Below are 17,299 nucleotides of genomic sequence, written 5' to 3'. Positions count from 1 at the left end.
CGGAGAGCAGCAGACCGACCGTGGGTCCTCGCGGGCCAGGCTGCTGACCGAGGGCCTGGTTCATCCCCCACCTCATTCCAGGAAGGGAAATGTGGGCTCACTCCCCTCTGGACCTGGAGCCCAGGGAGGCATCTGGTTTTCCATCTGACCTATCTGCCTCCCCCCATTGTTTCGGGTCACTATGGATGGGTTCTCTTGGGGCTATGACCAGCAGCGGGGGCCCAGCAGAGGCTGCACAGAGAGAGGGAGGCTCCTTCCAGCTGCTCCCCGCCTTGAAGAGCAACCCCTCACCCCCACCTCAAGGCCTGCTGGTAGTGCTAAGTTTACGAGTTGCCTGACTTAGGTGTGAGCCAGCCCCTGCTGCTTGGGCAAAATTCTTCACTTTTCACACATGTAACGTGGGGTAGTGTGGGGTGGGCGAGGCTGTGTGGACAAGAGACATTCTGTCAAGGCCACTGACAGAAACCTTATCTGGGAAGCCTGCGGTAGAGGCTCCCAGCTCCCCAGCAGGTGCACGAGAGAACCCTGAACTGCAGTTGGTGGGCCTTTAAGGCTTTGCCTGTGCCTGGCCCTGACGTGCCTGGGGACCACAGGAATGACTCTGGCCTGCTCTGGGGAGGGATGTCTGCCTGGGGGTTTAGCCCATAGGCCCAGAACACAGTATAGTCTACTGTCCTGGAGGGGAAAAAAAAAAATACAGGATTTAGAATCAGAGGCCCCGGCCAAGTCTGGACTCATCCTAAATTCCTGAGTGACCTTGAGATGTGAACTTCCTCGAGGATGACACAGTCCGGCTGAGAATGCTGCAGGAGATCAAAAGCTCTCACACTGAGGTATTAGAACCTGCTGGAGAGATTTTTTACAATGAGGCTTTTCAGGCCCAGCCCTGAAGAGAATGAATATGCAGGGGAGGATGGGTCCAGGACGTGGCATTGTTAAAAGATGCCAGCTGGTATGGGGACCATCATTGGGGGAAACCAGGATTCCATGATCTCCAAGACCCCACCCAGCCCTGCCATTCTGTAGGTTTTATCTTGTTGGGATGGGGGATGATGTTGTCTTCAGGACAGACGGCCACCCTCCGCTGGCTCTGTAGAGCCCAGTCTGAATCCTGGTCAAGTCAGGCCTTCACTGTGCTCCCCCAGAAGAGGCCAGGACTTGGGCCCCAGACCCCAGAGCTTCCTTGTTCACAGAGCAGTTGCTCCCCAGAGGGAAATCAAGAGGCTTAAGTGACATGACCCTGGGAGTAGCCAACGACAATTCCTTGCAGATGGTGATATAGGCTATTCATTATGGGTCTTGGTTTGCAAGATCCGCTTAATAGGGTTAAAAAAAAAAAAAAAAGGAAGTGATTAAGAATCAGGCAGTCTGTTCCTGGGTCTATGAACTCACCACCTGCATGGACTTGGACAAATCACATAGCTTCGCTGGGGCTCAGTTTCCTCAACTATAAAACAAGAGTTGGCCCCTATCTGAGTTTCTTAACTAGGGATGAACATTCGAATCCTATGGAGAACTTTCTCAAATTGTGTATTCCTGGATCCCCTCCCCATCTCCATTCTACTGAATATCTAACTTAGTATATAAATAGACTTTCCAAACACTGTCCAGGTGATTCCCTCTCACATCTCAGGTTGAAAAATGCTGGATCAGCCGCTCGAACAATTTAACCGTGAGAGTAATGCCTGCTCTGGAATTAGAGCATGCTGCCACCATGAGGGGCTGCCCTGGGTGAGGCCTTATGTGTTACAAAAACTATTCTGACTCCTTGCAGGAAAAACAGAAGGAGCCTTGGAATACTTATTCCTGGGCAGCTGGTATCTCATGCTTCCTATTAAACACCCCAGAAGTTCCAACATGCTGCGTGTTAGTTAGGTCTATATTACAGAACTTATTACTGTCTTTCATTGACTCAAGACCAGCCCCTGCCCCACCCACACTAAAATCTCTGAAACCGAGATGCATTGTACAATTGATGGAGTCTCGCTGTCACTTTGCAATATTTTTTTTCCTATTGGTATCCAAAACCTGGCAATATGTCTTATAACTGCTGGCACCTGAGATTGGAAGAAACACACTATTTTTTATATGTCACCAGTTACTATACCATAAAACTTACTTATTTTATCATTTAACTCCTACACTAGGATGGGAGCTCCAAGAGGAGAGGGATTTTTGTCTTGTGTGTGTGTGTGTGTGTTTATAATTTTTTCAAGTTTTACTTATTTGAGAGAGAGAGAGCAGGAGCAGACGGGAAGGAGCAGAGGGGGAAGCAGACTCGCTGTCCAGGCAGGGAACCTGATACGGGGCTCGATCCCAGGACCCTGAGATCACGACCTGGGCTGAAGGCAGATGCTTGACTGACTGAGCCACCCAGGCACCCGTGTGTGTGTGTGTGTGTGTGTGTGTGTGTGTTTTGTTGTTTTATCTCCAGCGCCTAGAACACTGTCTAGTACATAGTTTGCCTCTGACAAACAGTCGCACTATGGATGAATATTTAAATAGAACCTAATAGTGATCTTTATTGCAGCAAACAAGGATACTGCCTGCGGGAACAGAAACACAGAGAAATGTCAGCATCTAGAACATCCAGGTCTTGTGAAAGGGGGTCAGCCTCAAGCATGGGCCGGGTGACCCCTAACTCAAGTTACTCAGGCCAGTGGGGAGAGGCAGATACCCCCAAACCCGACCCCAACAGAATGCTGTAAAGTACTCCTGGGAGACAGATGTCCTGAGAGCACAGGGAAGGCCACCAGCACGTGGAGCAGCCTGGGGGAGACAGGCCTGAGGAAAGACCCATTCTCCACGTGCTGGAAGGACATTGATCAGGGAGCCCGGGTGCTGGGCAAGGAAGGCTCCGCTTACCTGTAAGTTCCTATAGTGGATAGCACTGCGACAGTGGCTTATCTTCGCCATCTCCTCGCTCGTGTAGAACAGCCCACACAGCTTACAGTAAAACCCAGTCCTGGGTACCACGAACTCCACTCCTGCAGGAGGATGGGGGACAGACAGGCAAGAATTAGGAAGGCCACCTGAGACCCCTGAGGTCCTGCCAGCCAGCAGGTGGAAATGGGAGCAATGAGCCCCATCCCTTGCTTGCTGTTGACTTTGGCTGCTTGTGGAGCTTCTCCCAGGCGGGTTTCCTCATCTGCAAAACCAGCCTGAGAAGAGGTCCGACTCCATTCCCAGGTGGTTAGGAAGCGATGTACTCCCCCAGGGCTGATGGAGGGCTCCACCATGCTCTGCTCTGCAGCTGCTGCTGGGAACTAGGCCCAGGCTCTCCTGTTATCAGCCTGCTTCCAGGGAAAGGAGGAGGAAGGATCTCGTTTCTCCAAGCTGTACCTTTCTCTGTAGCTGTTACGCCCAGGACTCAGAAAGGATGCTGTCATTTTTGTTTATTTTAGAATTATGCTCATTAAAGACAATTTTAAAAATACACCAAAGTGAGGCAAAACCACTTAGAGTCATTCCAATCCAAACATTTTCTTCCACACTATCTCTATGCAGACTTTCTTTTGGGAGGCGGGCAGTTTTCATCGAACCCTAAGTATGGTTCTGTCTCTTCCCTTTTCCATGTAATCGTGTATCATAAACATCTTCCCATCCTCCAGTCTTTACATCTAAACCACCTAGCAATCACATCTTACTTATGACTTGGTAAACAGAAGTCACAGGATTCTGGGAGGCCTTCTGATTTTGAGGAGAGGAAACAGTGGCCCCATAGCAATAGAAGTGATGGTATCACAGCCCAGAGGATTCATCTCTGAAGGCATGGCGGCTGCTCCAGCCTTCGCCAAGGTGTGTGGGGGTCACTGTTCTCCTCTTGAAGCCACGGTCAGCAGAGTGGAAAGAGCCCAGGTCTGAGAGGGCACAGACCAGACTCGAAGAACCTGTGGGAAGCTAGGGAGAGTCAGCCGAATGCCCGTTTCCCCCGGGGCCTCAGTTCCCTCACCGCCCTTTGGTGAACTGTCAGCAGAAGACCCAGGCATCAGGGCTGTGAGAAGCAGGACCCCTAACGGAACTGAAGGATTGGGACAGGTGGATCTCGGAAGGCCTGGATCCTGCTTTCTGGCCAGGGCGGCTGGCATGTGCACACGGGCTGGGCTGGGCCGCCGCCCACCCGCTTAGTACCCGTGGCCCTGCTGGGGGACCGGGGTGACGACAAAACGGCCGCAGCAGATGGACGGGGGACCGGGCAAGGGAGCCACCCACCAGGGGAAGGGCCACTTCTGGCAGAAAGGGAGATAGGCCAGGTCTCCATCGAGACGCTGCATGTGACCACAAGCCTGGGCCGCCTCCTCTCTCCTCCTGCTGCCGCCTGGGAGACAGAGCTAAGTGTAGAGGAGACCCTGTCCTAGAGCCACTGCTTAGACTTGTAATTATAACTTTCTTTTCTTTTTTCCGTTTCATTTCAAAAGAGCCACTTATCAGTGTGCAGCGGCGGGCCTGGAGGGAGACGGGAGCCAGGAGGCCTGCCCAAGGCCTGCTGTGACTGATTGCTCCTCTGTGGTTTGGGGCCTGCCTTTGGCAGCCTCCTCAGCCAGTTTTCTCTAACTGCCACGTAGCCCGCTGCCCTGCCCACACCAGCCCCCAGACGGGCGGGGGCCTCTTTTGGGCCTGCTGCCCAGAAAGAGGCTGTGGCCTTCCCCTCCTCACCGTCCTCCCACCCCCATGGCAAAGGACAGAAGCGTGACCCCTGCTCTGCCTGTGGCCGGCTGGCGGCCTCGCCCCTCCCCCATGCACACAAGCCGGTGACACAGGAGCTATAAGCAAGGCCCGCCTCGGTCCTCCGTTTCCACAGAACAGCTCTCTCCTGCTGCTGTCTGTAGGGCGCAGATGCCCACACAAGACAAGATCAAGGAAACTGGGAAAGCAGCAGCACACTGGGAGGCCACAGGGAGCAGACGCAGGCCTGTGATCAGAGCTGCTCCCCCTATCCTGCCCCAGACCCTGCAGGAGGGATTGCTGGGTGGTCCCAGAAAAGAAACCTTGGGGTTTCACTGCAGGCCCCCTGGTAAGGCCTCCAGCATCCTCTAGGTTTTCTAAGAGGCCTTCCAGCCCGTGTCCTGGGTCCCCAAGAAGGGGCACCATTGTCTCAGAAGCCACCCCAGAGTGTAAAGCAGGGCCCGAGCTGAGCTGGCAGCTGTGGGTCCTTTCAACCCAAGCAGCACAGTGACTGGAACAAAGGTTTCCACTGCCAAAAAGAAAAAAGGCTTGGAAGTGACGGTAGAGTGGAGAGAAAATGGAATGTAGAGTCCGAAAGATCTAGCTCTTTTACTTACACTGGGTGACCTCGGGCACATTATTTAAACTCTCTGAGTTTAGCTTCCTCATCTGTCAAATAGAAATAACACCACCACAAAGGGTGTTACGGGAAGCACCTATCATTTTGTCTGGTGCTCAAAAAATATTCGTTTCCTGCCGCATGTTAAACATCTCTCCACAGAGGCCTTCTTGCTCTCTAACCAGGTCAACCCTGGTTAAGAACCAACCCTGGAGAACCCTGGCTCCGAAGGTGGGCAGCGACGCTTCCCTGCCCCTGCCAGCACCCAGCAGCTGACAGGCGGTACCAGGTGGTTAAAAGCACCGAGGAGGGAGAAGTCTGAGGAAGATATCCACATGCCTGGCAACCCCCTCCCCCACTCAGCAACTGGGAGTTGCCATGGGCACCACACACCAACACCACCTCAGGAAGCCTCTGGAATGTGAAGCTATAGCGTCACAAAAACTGTCACTGTCCCAACTCGTCTGGAGCCACTCAGTCCTCCCATTTTTCAGACTCTATTAAGCATGACAATTAAAGCTGTATTTGCTTTCTAATAATAGCTCCTGGGCCGGGTGATTATAAGTCCATCATCCTAGCAAAGCCTGCACTGGGTGGAGGGGAAGCTTGCATTTTGCAGCAATGCCCTTCGGTTCTGGAAGTGCAGACCTGGGCAGGCTCAGGCTGGCTAGGGTCACCTAGAACTGGCCTGAAACCTGTGGGCTGTGCCCTCTCTCTGTTCCCCATACCCCATGTTCCACGCCAGTCCCCGAGCACTGGGACTTCACCTCCCTTTACTTTGGATCCTTGGCACTCCCCATTCACCTCCCTGCTCTCCAGAGGGAAAAGCCTGAAGGCTGTTCCCTTCCTCCCTAGAAGTCCCTTTAGGAGTGATGGATTCTGGAGCATAAGGGTCATGTGGCCCCAGTGAGAGGAAAGAGGAGGGGCTCAATGACTACTTCATCAATGAGTAGTAACAACATAGAACCCTCCTGCTAGAAGACACTAAGACCTTACAAGTATTCATTTCCTCCTCAAACCAACTGTACGTGGTAGGGTTCTATTACTAGCCTCCATTATTGACAAAGAAAGTCAATAAATCAAGGAGAAGAGGTTAAAGAGGAGACTTTTGTCCCGTAGCCAGCTGAGGTTTAAACCTAGGGAATCAGATTCCACAGCCTGTGCCCATAACCGCTGCACAAAAACTGCCTTTCCTACATTGTGCTTCCTGAACTGGAGGAACAGGAGGGCAGAGTGGGCTCAGATTAGGAACCCTGAGCTCTGACTGGACTTGCTACATGATCTTGGCTAAGTATCTGCACTTATTTCTTCTGTCAAATGTGGAAAATGGTACCATATCCCCAGCCCCTAAGATCAGTAAGATAATGGGCCTCAAAGCTCATCAGAGACCACATGCAATACAGAAGTACAAGCTGTTAGAGCCACAAGCTGGAAACAACCCAACTGCCCATCAAGGGCTCAAAATAATTATTCCGAGTGAAAGAAGTCAGGCAAAACCGGTATATTCCGTATGATTCCCTTTGGTTTCAAATACATATTTAGTGACAGAAAGCAGATCAGTGGTTCCCTGGGGACTGAGGTGTGGGGAGGGAGGAATTACAAAGGAGCATCAGGAAACTCGGGGGGTGATGAATACGTTCACTGTGTCACTGTGGGAATAGACTCACGGGTGCACAGAGACGTCAAAACTGATCAACCGTACACTTTAAACATGAGACTTCATTAGTATCAATTATACTTCATTAGAGCTGTTTGTAAAAAGCAGAATGAGATACCATTTCCCTAACAGGTTGGTAAAGATTCAAAACTGATGACGTCCGATGCTGGTAAGGAAGCAGAGAATGAGAAGTCTTGTTCTGGCACTGAAAACTGGTATAATCTTTTTGGAGTGCAATTTAGCAGCAATTATGAAAATGTGAAATGGAAATATACGTAACGCCACAACCCTCACCCCCTGCTCCCAGCCTAGGACGCTGCCCTGCAGATACCCTGGCACGCACACCAAGGTGACATGTGTTTGGAAGGGCAGCAGAGCAGAGAGGAAGCACGGTCCTATGAGTCAAACTACTGGGATTTGTATCCTGACTCCAGTCTTTGCTAGTCATCAGCTTTGTAACCCTGCATCTCCGATTTCTAGCTTATAAAATAAGGATAAAAATATTACCTACCTCATAGGTGTTTTGAGTGAGTTAAAGAATGAAGTAAGCACTAGAAATGATACCTGCATGGTAAATGATAAATATAAAAGCTTAACTATTACAGCATTTTAGCCACGGGGAAAAAATTGAAAACATCCTAAATGTTTACCAGTAGAGAAATGGATAAGTAATTTACGGTACATCTTTTAGGATGGAATATTTGCAGTGGTTAAGAAGAATGCATTGTCTGTGTACTGAGGTGAAGAGGTCTCTGAGTCTCACTGTTAAATTAAAAAAGCAAATTGTAGAACATTCTGTGTATGGTGTGACCTAGTCTCCGTGGGTATGACTGCGACTACCTCTGGAGCTGAGGAGAACCTGGAGGGAAGAGATACAACACTTAACATTGACTTTACATGGCTCTTAGTTTTTACATTTGTCATAATAATCACACTTTTTGGAATGAAAAATAGTTTTTAAAAAGACACAAATGACAAGGTGGTGGAACTTAACTCTTAATTTTTGCTTGTGTGTGTCATGCAGATTCCACATTCTTGGACGCCAAGAGACCTGTGCTACACTTCCCCACCGCCCAGAGTGCCTCGCGTAGGGCACTCTATCCAGAAAGTGCTACTCAGTAAAAATAGATACTCTATGAAAATGGAACTTTTGAAGGGCAGAAACAGTAAGAAATGTTTCACAGGAGATGAAAAGAAAAAGAGAAACCTGATGGAAGGTGTGAGCCTCCATTTTGTCCAGCCCCTCCCTGAGGAAGCAGACATGTGGTCCTAAGTTCTCACATAACCCGTCCTTCTCGTGCTTCCTTGGGACGCTTTCCCACATGATACCTTCCTAAGTTCTCTCTCCAGTGGCTGCTACGGCTCCCTTGTCTCCTTGCTTTCCAACCTCTCAAAGTCAAGGCAAAGACTCGAAGATGAAGTGGAGTGGGAGTCACTGAGTTAGTGGTGGCAACAGAAGCTCCAAGGGCACTCTATTGAAGTAATTTCACTCCCCACCCTGAGATTCTAGTTAACTCTCTCCTTTGAAAATGTGTCCAAGTGATTCTATTATTAAGCTCCCTTCCCACCCTCCGCAACACTTCCACTATTGAAAATTCCACTGCAGAATTGATCTGATTCAGTTCCATATACAGGTGAAAAAAACCTAAGGCTCAGGAACCCCAACCTATCATTCCCTGTGAGGGCTCTGCATTTGCACACTGCCTGTACAAGGTCCGAGCCACTCCCTTCTCGGTGCCTCCCACCAACCGCACCTCTGGACTCCCGAGCTCCATTCTGCCTCTGGCTGGGTTGCCTTCTCTAGCCAGGTGGGTTCTGTCAGTACCTTCCATTCCCAGGGCCTCCGAGAAAAGTATTTTTACATCTCTCTCTTTTTATTGACTTGTTAATAAAGGACTTGTAGTGACTGGACAAAATAAAACCCAAAATACATTCCTGGGTATGACTTGTCTGAGGTCATGCAGTCATCCAGTAAGTGAAACAGGGAGGAAAGGGGCCCAGGTCTCTCTGTGTTCAATGCTCCTCTATCAAATAGAGAGTGTCTGCCTCAAGTGCAGTCTCACCAACATCATTGCCTCAGAGCTGGTCTTTCAAAGAGAAAAAAATGTAGTATTGTCTTGGAAAGGGCTGGGGCAAAGAGGGTAGGGAAGCCCATAGCAGAAGAAGTTCATTTCTATTGACTTTGAGTGGCCAGCGGGGCCTCTGACCTCTGCTTGAATAAAGGCTGTGTGGTCAGATATAAAGCATTCCCAAACAGGGAAATCGAGTCTCCTTTTGCTCCGGTTCCCAGGGCAGTACTGTTCAGGGCCTGACCCCATGAGGTATCTGGTCTACTATCGGGAGACTGAAATTGCAAGAGACTTTAAAGATATGCACTATCCATAGAATGGTTATTACACCAGACATTAAACACAACAACAAAATGACCAAAAAAGCTTTCTCGAGCTCTCAGACGTTCCCATGGCTCTATGGTTTCCTGGAGCTGAATGCTCAGGAAGGACTGCGTACTTCACCTACCTAGAGGAATGCTAAGTTCACTGAACACATCCTCTGGTTCCCAGGAAGGCAAAGAGAGGGGCTGTTTCAGCTCAACTTCGGCGTGTTCCGGTGACCTCACGTCGAGAGATTTCCTTTCCACGAACTTGGGGTTTTCTGCAAAACACGGGCCAAGGCAGAGAACTAAGGAAGCACAATGTACTTCAAAGACCCTCTCCTATTCTTGTACTGTGTGATCAGGAATGGTCCCTTGCACAGCTTAATAACATGAAGCTAGGGCGAGGACTGCTCATTAGAACCAAAATGCTGTAATTGAGAGTTGTTCCACTGCCAAAAGAATGCCACACACACGAACCCTTGGCAACTCTGCACCTTGGGTCCGTGGAGGATGGGCCACTGCCTCCTTTGGCTGGGATGATCCCCGCCTTGCCCCCCACCTCAGAAATCACTCCCTCTCTGCAGGCAGGAGGATTACCGGAGGGCAAACATTGCGCTGACGTCTCTAGGCACAGAGGCTGGCCCAAAAGGCAATGACACGTTCACCCCAAGCCTGTTGAGCAGTGTCATTAAATATGAACTCAAACTGGGTACGCTAATAAGCCATTAACACCAGTGCGTGTTGAGACCTATATGGCCAAAGAAAGGGGTTCAATCAGGGCAACGTGAACATCTCGCTCCTTCTTTATTCCTGCCTTCCACAGACACAGCCCAGGCCTCCCTCCGGGTTTCTCTGGCAACAGCAAAGCAGCTGCTCCCAGCAGTTTCCATGGAGACTCGCAGGTGAAAAACAGCTCAGGTCAGCCCGCCACGGAGGAGAGCCCGAGCCTCCAACTACCCGACAGGCTCATGCCAGCCACATGGCACTGGCCGGGAAGGTTTCTTTTTAAGCCTTTACGCCACGGTTTCTGCCCCCGACTCTGGCCCCCCTTCCTCCCACCTTCAGCATGCTGCAGGCTTTCTGTGAAACGAAGCCCTAGTTATTTTCACTCGAAGAGCACTGAGGGCTGCTCTGCTCCTCCTCCCCGCCCCGCCCCCCACGCCGTAGCCCTCGCTGGATCTTTGTTTCCACTTGGCAGAGAAGACACGGCTTAGCCTATTTTAAACTCTGTCTCTCATGATGTCATAGTGCCGGGCACCCACACAACGTCACCTGCAGCGGCGGCGGAGGACAGCCTGGGACAAGCCTCCTTCCCCCATCAGGCCGCAGAGATGAGTGGGTCTACGGTGGGAGCAGCAGGAACGGGCCGCACCCCCCAAGGACCCCTCGTTCTGCCCTCTGCCCTTTCGGTGCTCCCTTCTAGCTTTGCACACTCCTGCTCCCTCATCCGGGCCTCACAGGAGTGACAGCCTGGGTGGTCCGCCTTTGGGCAGGCTTGAGAGGCTGTCTACCCATCCAAGGAACCAGAGCCCCTTGGCCTGATAACGCGAAACTTTGGCTGATTTTAGTTGTCAGAGTCCACCTGGGCTCCCATAAATTCAGGGAAGTCTATCCTGTCTGAGTCTGCTTCTCAGAAAATGTGTGGCCTCCTATCTGATTTCCTTTACACCATTTGCCGAAAAGCACTAACCGTTTAACCAGGACTTTGGAAGCTGGCTTTCTGCACCGGCTTGAACGCTCATGTATGTTCCAGCCTGCACACGCCCACATGCCTCCCTAGGTGAGCAGTGGTCCCATCAACCCAACCGCACAGGAGAAAAGGGGGGTAGTTACCCTGGGTCGACACTCCTTGGCAAGCCTGGCTTTGGAGGTCCGTGTCGGTGCGAGGGCTGGCTTTCCCCTGCAGGGGGCTGCCTTCACGAGCCCCATCTTCGGGGGTCCCCTTGGCCTTGCAGTCATCGAGAGGTGGGCTAGGCTGCCAGGCCCCCTCTTCTGCTGGCTTCGGGGAAGACATTTGCTGGAGTGGAGGGGCCAGACACACATCGGAGCGCTCCCCTCCCTCTGCCTGCTTCTCGTAGCAATCTGAACCCTCCAGTGAGAGGTCTGTCTTACGTTCAGCTGGCTTCTGCTCAGCGTCCAGATTTAGGCCAGGCATTTCCACGTCCATGTCACTGGGACAGCTCGTGGAAGCAGAAGGCAGGTCTCTGGGTGTCTTGAGGCTGATTTCCGTGGCCCCGTTCCCTATAGGCTTCTCTCCCTCGTGGGTGAAATCCTTGACTACGTCCAGGTCTAAGGTGGTCGTCACGCAAGGACATATTTCTGGGCAGATTTTGTCCTTCTGGTCAATGGGCACAATTTCTTCCAGTTCTGGGATGTCCGGTTCCATAATAAAATCTTCCTCCTCCCCAACCTCGTCCACTGTAACCAGCTCCTCCATGTTGGTGGGATACCAGCTCTCCCCATCTGCCTCGCTTCCACTCTCCCACTCTTGCTCCTGAGCAAACATGCAGAAGAAAGGTCACAGTTTGACAGAGGAGCAGGTCCTGGCATTCAACCAGAGGGCGCAAACCCTGACCACGGAGCCCCTCAAATCATGCAGATCCTGAGCACTCTGACTTCTGCCTGGGAACACCAACAGGGCGATCAGGAGGTGGGAACCACTCAAGCCCCACATCACTGATTCTTCCCTAGGATGAGGCTCAAACACAGCCTTTAGAATCAGCTCTGAATGCTGAGTCCGCCATGTTTAAAATGGCACAGAGAATTTCAAACCCTGGTGTAATAACAGGTGCTCAAGAAACCGTTTTTGAATGAATGACTGATAAAGTTATAAACTCGAAATAAATCAACTGGCTGGGGCTATTTGCTTGCAGGAAGGGTACCACTAAACGGAACTGTAGCAAAGTCCCCCTCAAAACTGCCCCAAGCTCCCTTTCCCACAAGGGTGCAACTTCCATGGCCCCGCCTCAGGCTTGGCCCCTCCTGCAACTCTGTCACGTCCCCAGCAGCCAGATTTCAATCAGCTTCCTCGCCAGCCAGCGATATTCATCTCTCCACCTCTCCTGACCAGAAAGGCGTAAAGCTGGCTGCGTTCCAAACACCGTTCTTTTTGCTGAGGCAGCCACAGCACTGTAACTGGATTTTTTTTTTTTTACTTTAATTAAGTAAAATAATCTTTACAAGCATAGTAGATGTTTTGTTAATCCCAGGGTCTGGGCAGGCTGAGGTCAGGGCCCTAGCTTGAGCATCCGAAGCTCCCCTCTTCCCCCAACCCCTCCCAAGGGACCTATTTTGGGAGCCTGGCTCCGGAGCCTGAGTCTTTTTTGGGCTCATGTTTTCCTCTTATGAGTACAGCCAAGTTGCTGGAGACTGAGGCAGAGCCCAGGCAAGTAGTAAAGATCTTAATGAAGATCTGCAGAGATCCCAGGCAAAACCATTCTTCCAAGAAGTGCTGGCTTCATTCGTGGAATCCCAGGTGGGGTTTTGGCCTCAGCCCATGCAGCAAGTGGGGCATCTCGGGGCAGGACCAGGACGCCTGCGACGCACGGCCCAAGGGCCATCATGCAGATGGGGCTGTCCTGCTAGCACCTGGGACCACCTTTACCTTCTTTGTCCTTGGGTCTTCTGCATCCAAGGACTCCGTTTCTTTCTCCTGCCTGGCTGGTGATGAGGTGCTTTCTTCCACGCCCTCCTGCTCCTCTTTTCCAGCCTTACCAGAGAAGAACATAACAAACCAAATCAACGGTGAGCAGTGGCAGAGGAGAGAGGGAGCACCGGGAGAGAACACAGTGCAGATAATGGTCCTCAGGTGGTCTCAGAGGCACCTTGTCCTTCATCCTCACCAAACCCCTTGGAGGCAGGCGCCTTTCCTTTTATAGTTGAGGAAATGAAGGATCAGAGAGGTTAAGTAATTTGCTCAAATCACACAGACAAGTGGAGGCACCAAAATGTCTCAAGGGTTGGACTGACGTCTTTAGTGCCGCAGAAATCTCTGGCAAACTGGGTGTTTTCACAGTTGTGAAACCTACAGGCAGGGAGAGTGAGTAAAGGAACCAAGGGTAAACTGGCCCTGGGGTTGACAACCATTGTGGTGACATCTCCCCCTCAAAAGATCTCTTTTGGCCATAAAAATCACATCCAGGCCACTTACGAGTAGGAAGGGGGTTGTCAGCCAACCAGTGTCCCCCTCAACCTTTTTTCTGTCCTCTCTCTGACCTAGAGCTATAGCCCCAATTAGCAACCCCCTCCCTTCTTCCTTCCTTCTATTCTCTCCCTCAGAGTCAGTCCCTCATGAGAGTTAGTGCTCCTGTCTGAGAAACTGAACAAGCGAAAGCAGGTGTTTGGTTTGGGAATTAAGATCTCTGACCATCCTTGAGAACAGGAGTCAGCAAACTCTCATCCTCAAGCCAATCCGAACCAGTGCCTCTTTTGATATAATCAGTGAATTAACAAGTCTTCCAAATTTTAAATAACTGCATTTTAAACGATTACATCAGTGCCCACATAGTACCCTCACTTTGGCTTCTTGGCCCACATAGCCTAAAATATTTATGGTCTGGTATTTTGTAGGAAAAGTTTGCCAATCCCCATTTTAGAAGTTTTTGGAGAATATTCTCCCATGACTTCAACATTGGCCCCCAGATCAGTGACTCTCCCTGGACTTTCTCGAGGGTATGTTGCATTTTCTTAACAATTTTGGCTGAGGTTCTAAGTAATGACTCGAGTTCTGATTTCTTCTGAGCAGACACACCTCTCTGGAGTTGACAAGGAGCCAGCTGGGGCAGGAGCTCAGGGCTGACTGGTTTAACCAGTTATGGTCAGACAGGGGAAGAAAGCTGAAATCCTTCTGTCCTTGCTCTTTGTGGCATTTGGAGCAAAAGAGTCCACTGTATGCTCTGCTCCAGTCTTCTAAGCTAACCTAAGTGCAAAGCAGCTCCAAAATGTCTTTTTAGCCATCGGAACCCATAGCGTCTACCAGCAGGAGATCTCTTTATTTTATCTCCCTGAATAAGCTATGGCCCTCCCTCGTCCAAGTAAGTAATCCTCACCCACCCCAAGCAATTCCTACGACCACACTCCTACATCAACACAACAGAGACCTCCCTGCCCCAGTTCAAGCTGGGAGAGGCAGGACAGCCTGGCTGGCTGGAAGCACCTTGCCAGTTGGATCCCGGTGCTTCCTCCCTGCAGACAAAGGAAATGCAGCAGTGCCTTCAGTGCACCCTGTGCCCTGGGATCATATGAGAGTAGCAGCTTAAGGCAAACCAACAAAAGCAACAATGCACCCAGCTGCCCACACCAGCTCACAGACTAAGATATTAGGTCCCAACTATTGCAAGCAGAGATCCACCGCCACAGATATAAGACTACTGGTAAGCCACCTCCTAACTGTTCTCCCCTTTCTCCTCTGTAGCCTCCTCCCAAGTCTATTCTCCCCAAGGTGATCAAGAACGATCACTCAATAATGCAACAACTATCATAACCTCACTGCACCTTCTTGCTTAAATATTTCATTTGTTTCCCCTTGCACCTGGGATGAAGACAAATCCATAACCTGCCTACAAGGCCTTGCATGATATGACCCATTGACAAACCAGATATACCTCCCGCCATTCTAACCCTGGCTGTCTCTGATCCAACACACTGGCCTCCAGCCACAGGGCCTTTGTACATGTTGTTCTGCTTTCCTTCCTTTTCTTTTTACCTTTTTTTAAAAAGATTTTATTTATTTATTTATTTGACACAGAGAGAGAGATCACAAGTAGGCAGAGAGGCATGCAGAGGGGGAGGAGGGAGCAGGCTCCCCACTAAGCAGAGAGCCCGATGCGGGGCTCGATCCCAGGACCCTGAGATCATGACCTGAGCTGAAGGCAGAGTCTTAATGCACTGAGCCACCCAGGCGCCCCTCTCCTTCCTTTTCACTCAGTGAAACCCACCATTCCTTCAAGTCTCAACAGTCACATCCTAACCCAGGTAGGCCTCTGATCTGTCACAGGCATATACTCCATTGCCTTCTTAGCACTCAACACACGTGCTCCTCTACTCATATTAGGAACTGATGAGTAGTCTTTCCACTAGACCTGAGCTCCATGAGATCGGGGTCATTTCAGCTTTCACTCAGAACCGCAGCCCCAGTGCTAGGTGCTCTGTGGACATGAGTCTATAAAAAAGAGGAGACCTGAAGGCTTAAAGGAGGCGGCAGAATAGTTAATTAGGGTCACACTTGCCTCGCATGCTTGAGTCTCTGTCTAGGCTCTGAACTCAGAATGAATAGTTCTTCTATTTTTCCGTCCTATGGACTGTTTATACTGGGGGCTGCATTCTAGGGACCCCTGGGCTCCACCTGGTCCACAGACATGTTTTGGCCTATACAATTTCTAAAATGTGGGAAATTTCACAGATATCTGGACTTTGGTGCTGCTCCTCCAAAAATGGGGGCTCTAACAGCACAGGACATGCAGTCCTGAATGGCGGCCATAAAATGGAGCCGAGCAGTGGCTAACTGCCCCCAACAGAAAGGTCCCTCCTCCCTGGTCTGCCATAGCCCTTTGTCTCCATGTTGGCTTCACGCCTATTACCTGGTCCATATCCCCTGCCTGGCTTCCCTTCTCCAAGCATCCGGGTCTGTAACCCTTGACTGCTCTTCTTTCCTGTGTTCACTGTACTCAGTCACTTGATTTCTTTCATCCTATCTGCGGTCTGTGGTCAAGGTTGGGTCCCACGGGTGGACCTGGCCCCAACACCGAGCAGCACACATACTGGCCTCTCCAGCACAGGAACTTTCTCTGGAGATCTTGGAAGTTTCAAATGAGCACAAGCTCATTAAGTCCTACGACTGCCTCATGATCACACTCATTTCACAAATGAGAAAACTGAGGCAGAGAAGAACAGGGTGTGACCTGGTTCTCAGAAGCCAGGCCTGTCTCCAGGGTCCGGGTTCAGTCATTCCTTCCTTCCTTCAGCAAATACTTACTGAACACCTGTTCTGAGTCAAGGCCTCATCTGAGGGTCTGGGGACTTAGCAGTGAGCACTGCAGACAAAAATTCCTGCCCTCTGGAGGTTACATCTGGGGGGAGGAAGAGACAGACACTAAATAAAGACAGACATCAGGGGATAGGTTGGACCTAGGAAAAGTATGCAGGGAAGGAGGGGAAGCAGGCTGGGACATTGTGGTTTTACGTAGTGGTATTCCTGGCCAGAAATACACTTGGAGAGAGTATGGCAACAAGTAAACACAAAGGAGGGGAGGAGGGAGCCTCGTGGACTTCGGGGAGGGGGGGTGCCAAGGCAGGTGAACACATGTAAAGGCCCTTGTGGTGGGAGGGGCCCAGTATATCAGGAGAAAGGCAAGGACACTGCCCTCAGGCCTGTTGCCTTCCAGATCCAAGTTTAGTCATTGCCATCATCTAATTCCTGGGGCAGCCCTGGGGGGCTGGGGCTGTTTTCAAGATTGTGATACACAGTTTGAGGTCAGTGAGGAAGACTTGGTTCTGCTGATATTCCTCCAACTGGTATTGGGCTTCCTGGCTCTGAACCCACTGAAGCAATCCTCTGGGGACCCCAGCAAGTCCCTTCTGACTGCACTCTGGGGCTGTTAGAGGCAGAACCAGCCAGAGAGACAGAACTTGGGGAAACCCATGGGGTTTTCTGGGCATCTGTTTTTGCATCAGGGCTCGGGGCACGACCCACAGTATGTGTCACCTGAAAAGGGCCAACCGATGAAAGCAGGTAGGTCAAACAGTGGGAGCAGCCAGCTCACTGAAGAAGGGCGGCAGAAGTAGGGGTGCACTGGAAGGGGGCAGCTCCACCCCTTTGCCATGGGGACACAGGTTTCTAGGCTGCTGGCGTGTGGCTGAGGTCTAGGCTGAAACTCCTGCCCAAGGGGCTGTTGCTTTCTGTCCCTCTGAGCCTCTTCCTAAGGCACTGACCCATCACTAGCTCCTTTGATCCCTCCAAGTATAGACACGCTTCTTAAAAACATCC

The 17,299-nt window shown here is 50.9% G+C and overlaps 1 protein-coding gene across 6 annotated transcripts in view; it reads right to left on the bottom strand.

Moving 5' to 3' along the window:
• Positions 1-17,299, bottom strand: part of RBM20 (RNA binding motif protein 20) — a 192,442-nt gene that overhangs the window by 4,113 nt on the left and 171,030 nt on the right. For 3 of the 6 annotated variants that reach the window (XM_047703581.1, XM_047703584.1, XM_047703585.1), the window contains exons 10-13: positions 12,920-13,024; positions 11,149-11,809; positions 9,459-9,593; positions 2,866-2,987 (exon numbers count right to left, since the gene is read on the bottom strand). In XM_047703581.1, coding sequence (XP_047559537.1) covers positions 2,866-2,987; positions 9,459-9,593; positions 11,149-11,809; positions 12,920-13,024 — 1,023 coding nt within the window. The other 3 variants (XR_007122840.1, XM_047703583.1, XM_047703582.1) reach the window with 3 other exon arrangements.

The sequence above is a fragment of the Lutra lutra genome, chromosome 14, assembly GCF_902655055.1.
Source record: "Lutra lutra chromosome 14, mLutLut1.2, whole genome shotgun sequence".
NCBI classification, from domain to species: Eukaryota; Metazoa; Chordata; class Mammalia; order Carnivora; family Mustelidae; genus Lutra; species Lutra lutra.
Note: the sequence above shows the minus strand (reverse complement) of the source record. Positions and strands in the feature narration are given on the sequence as shown.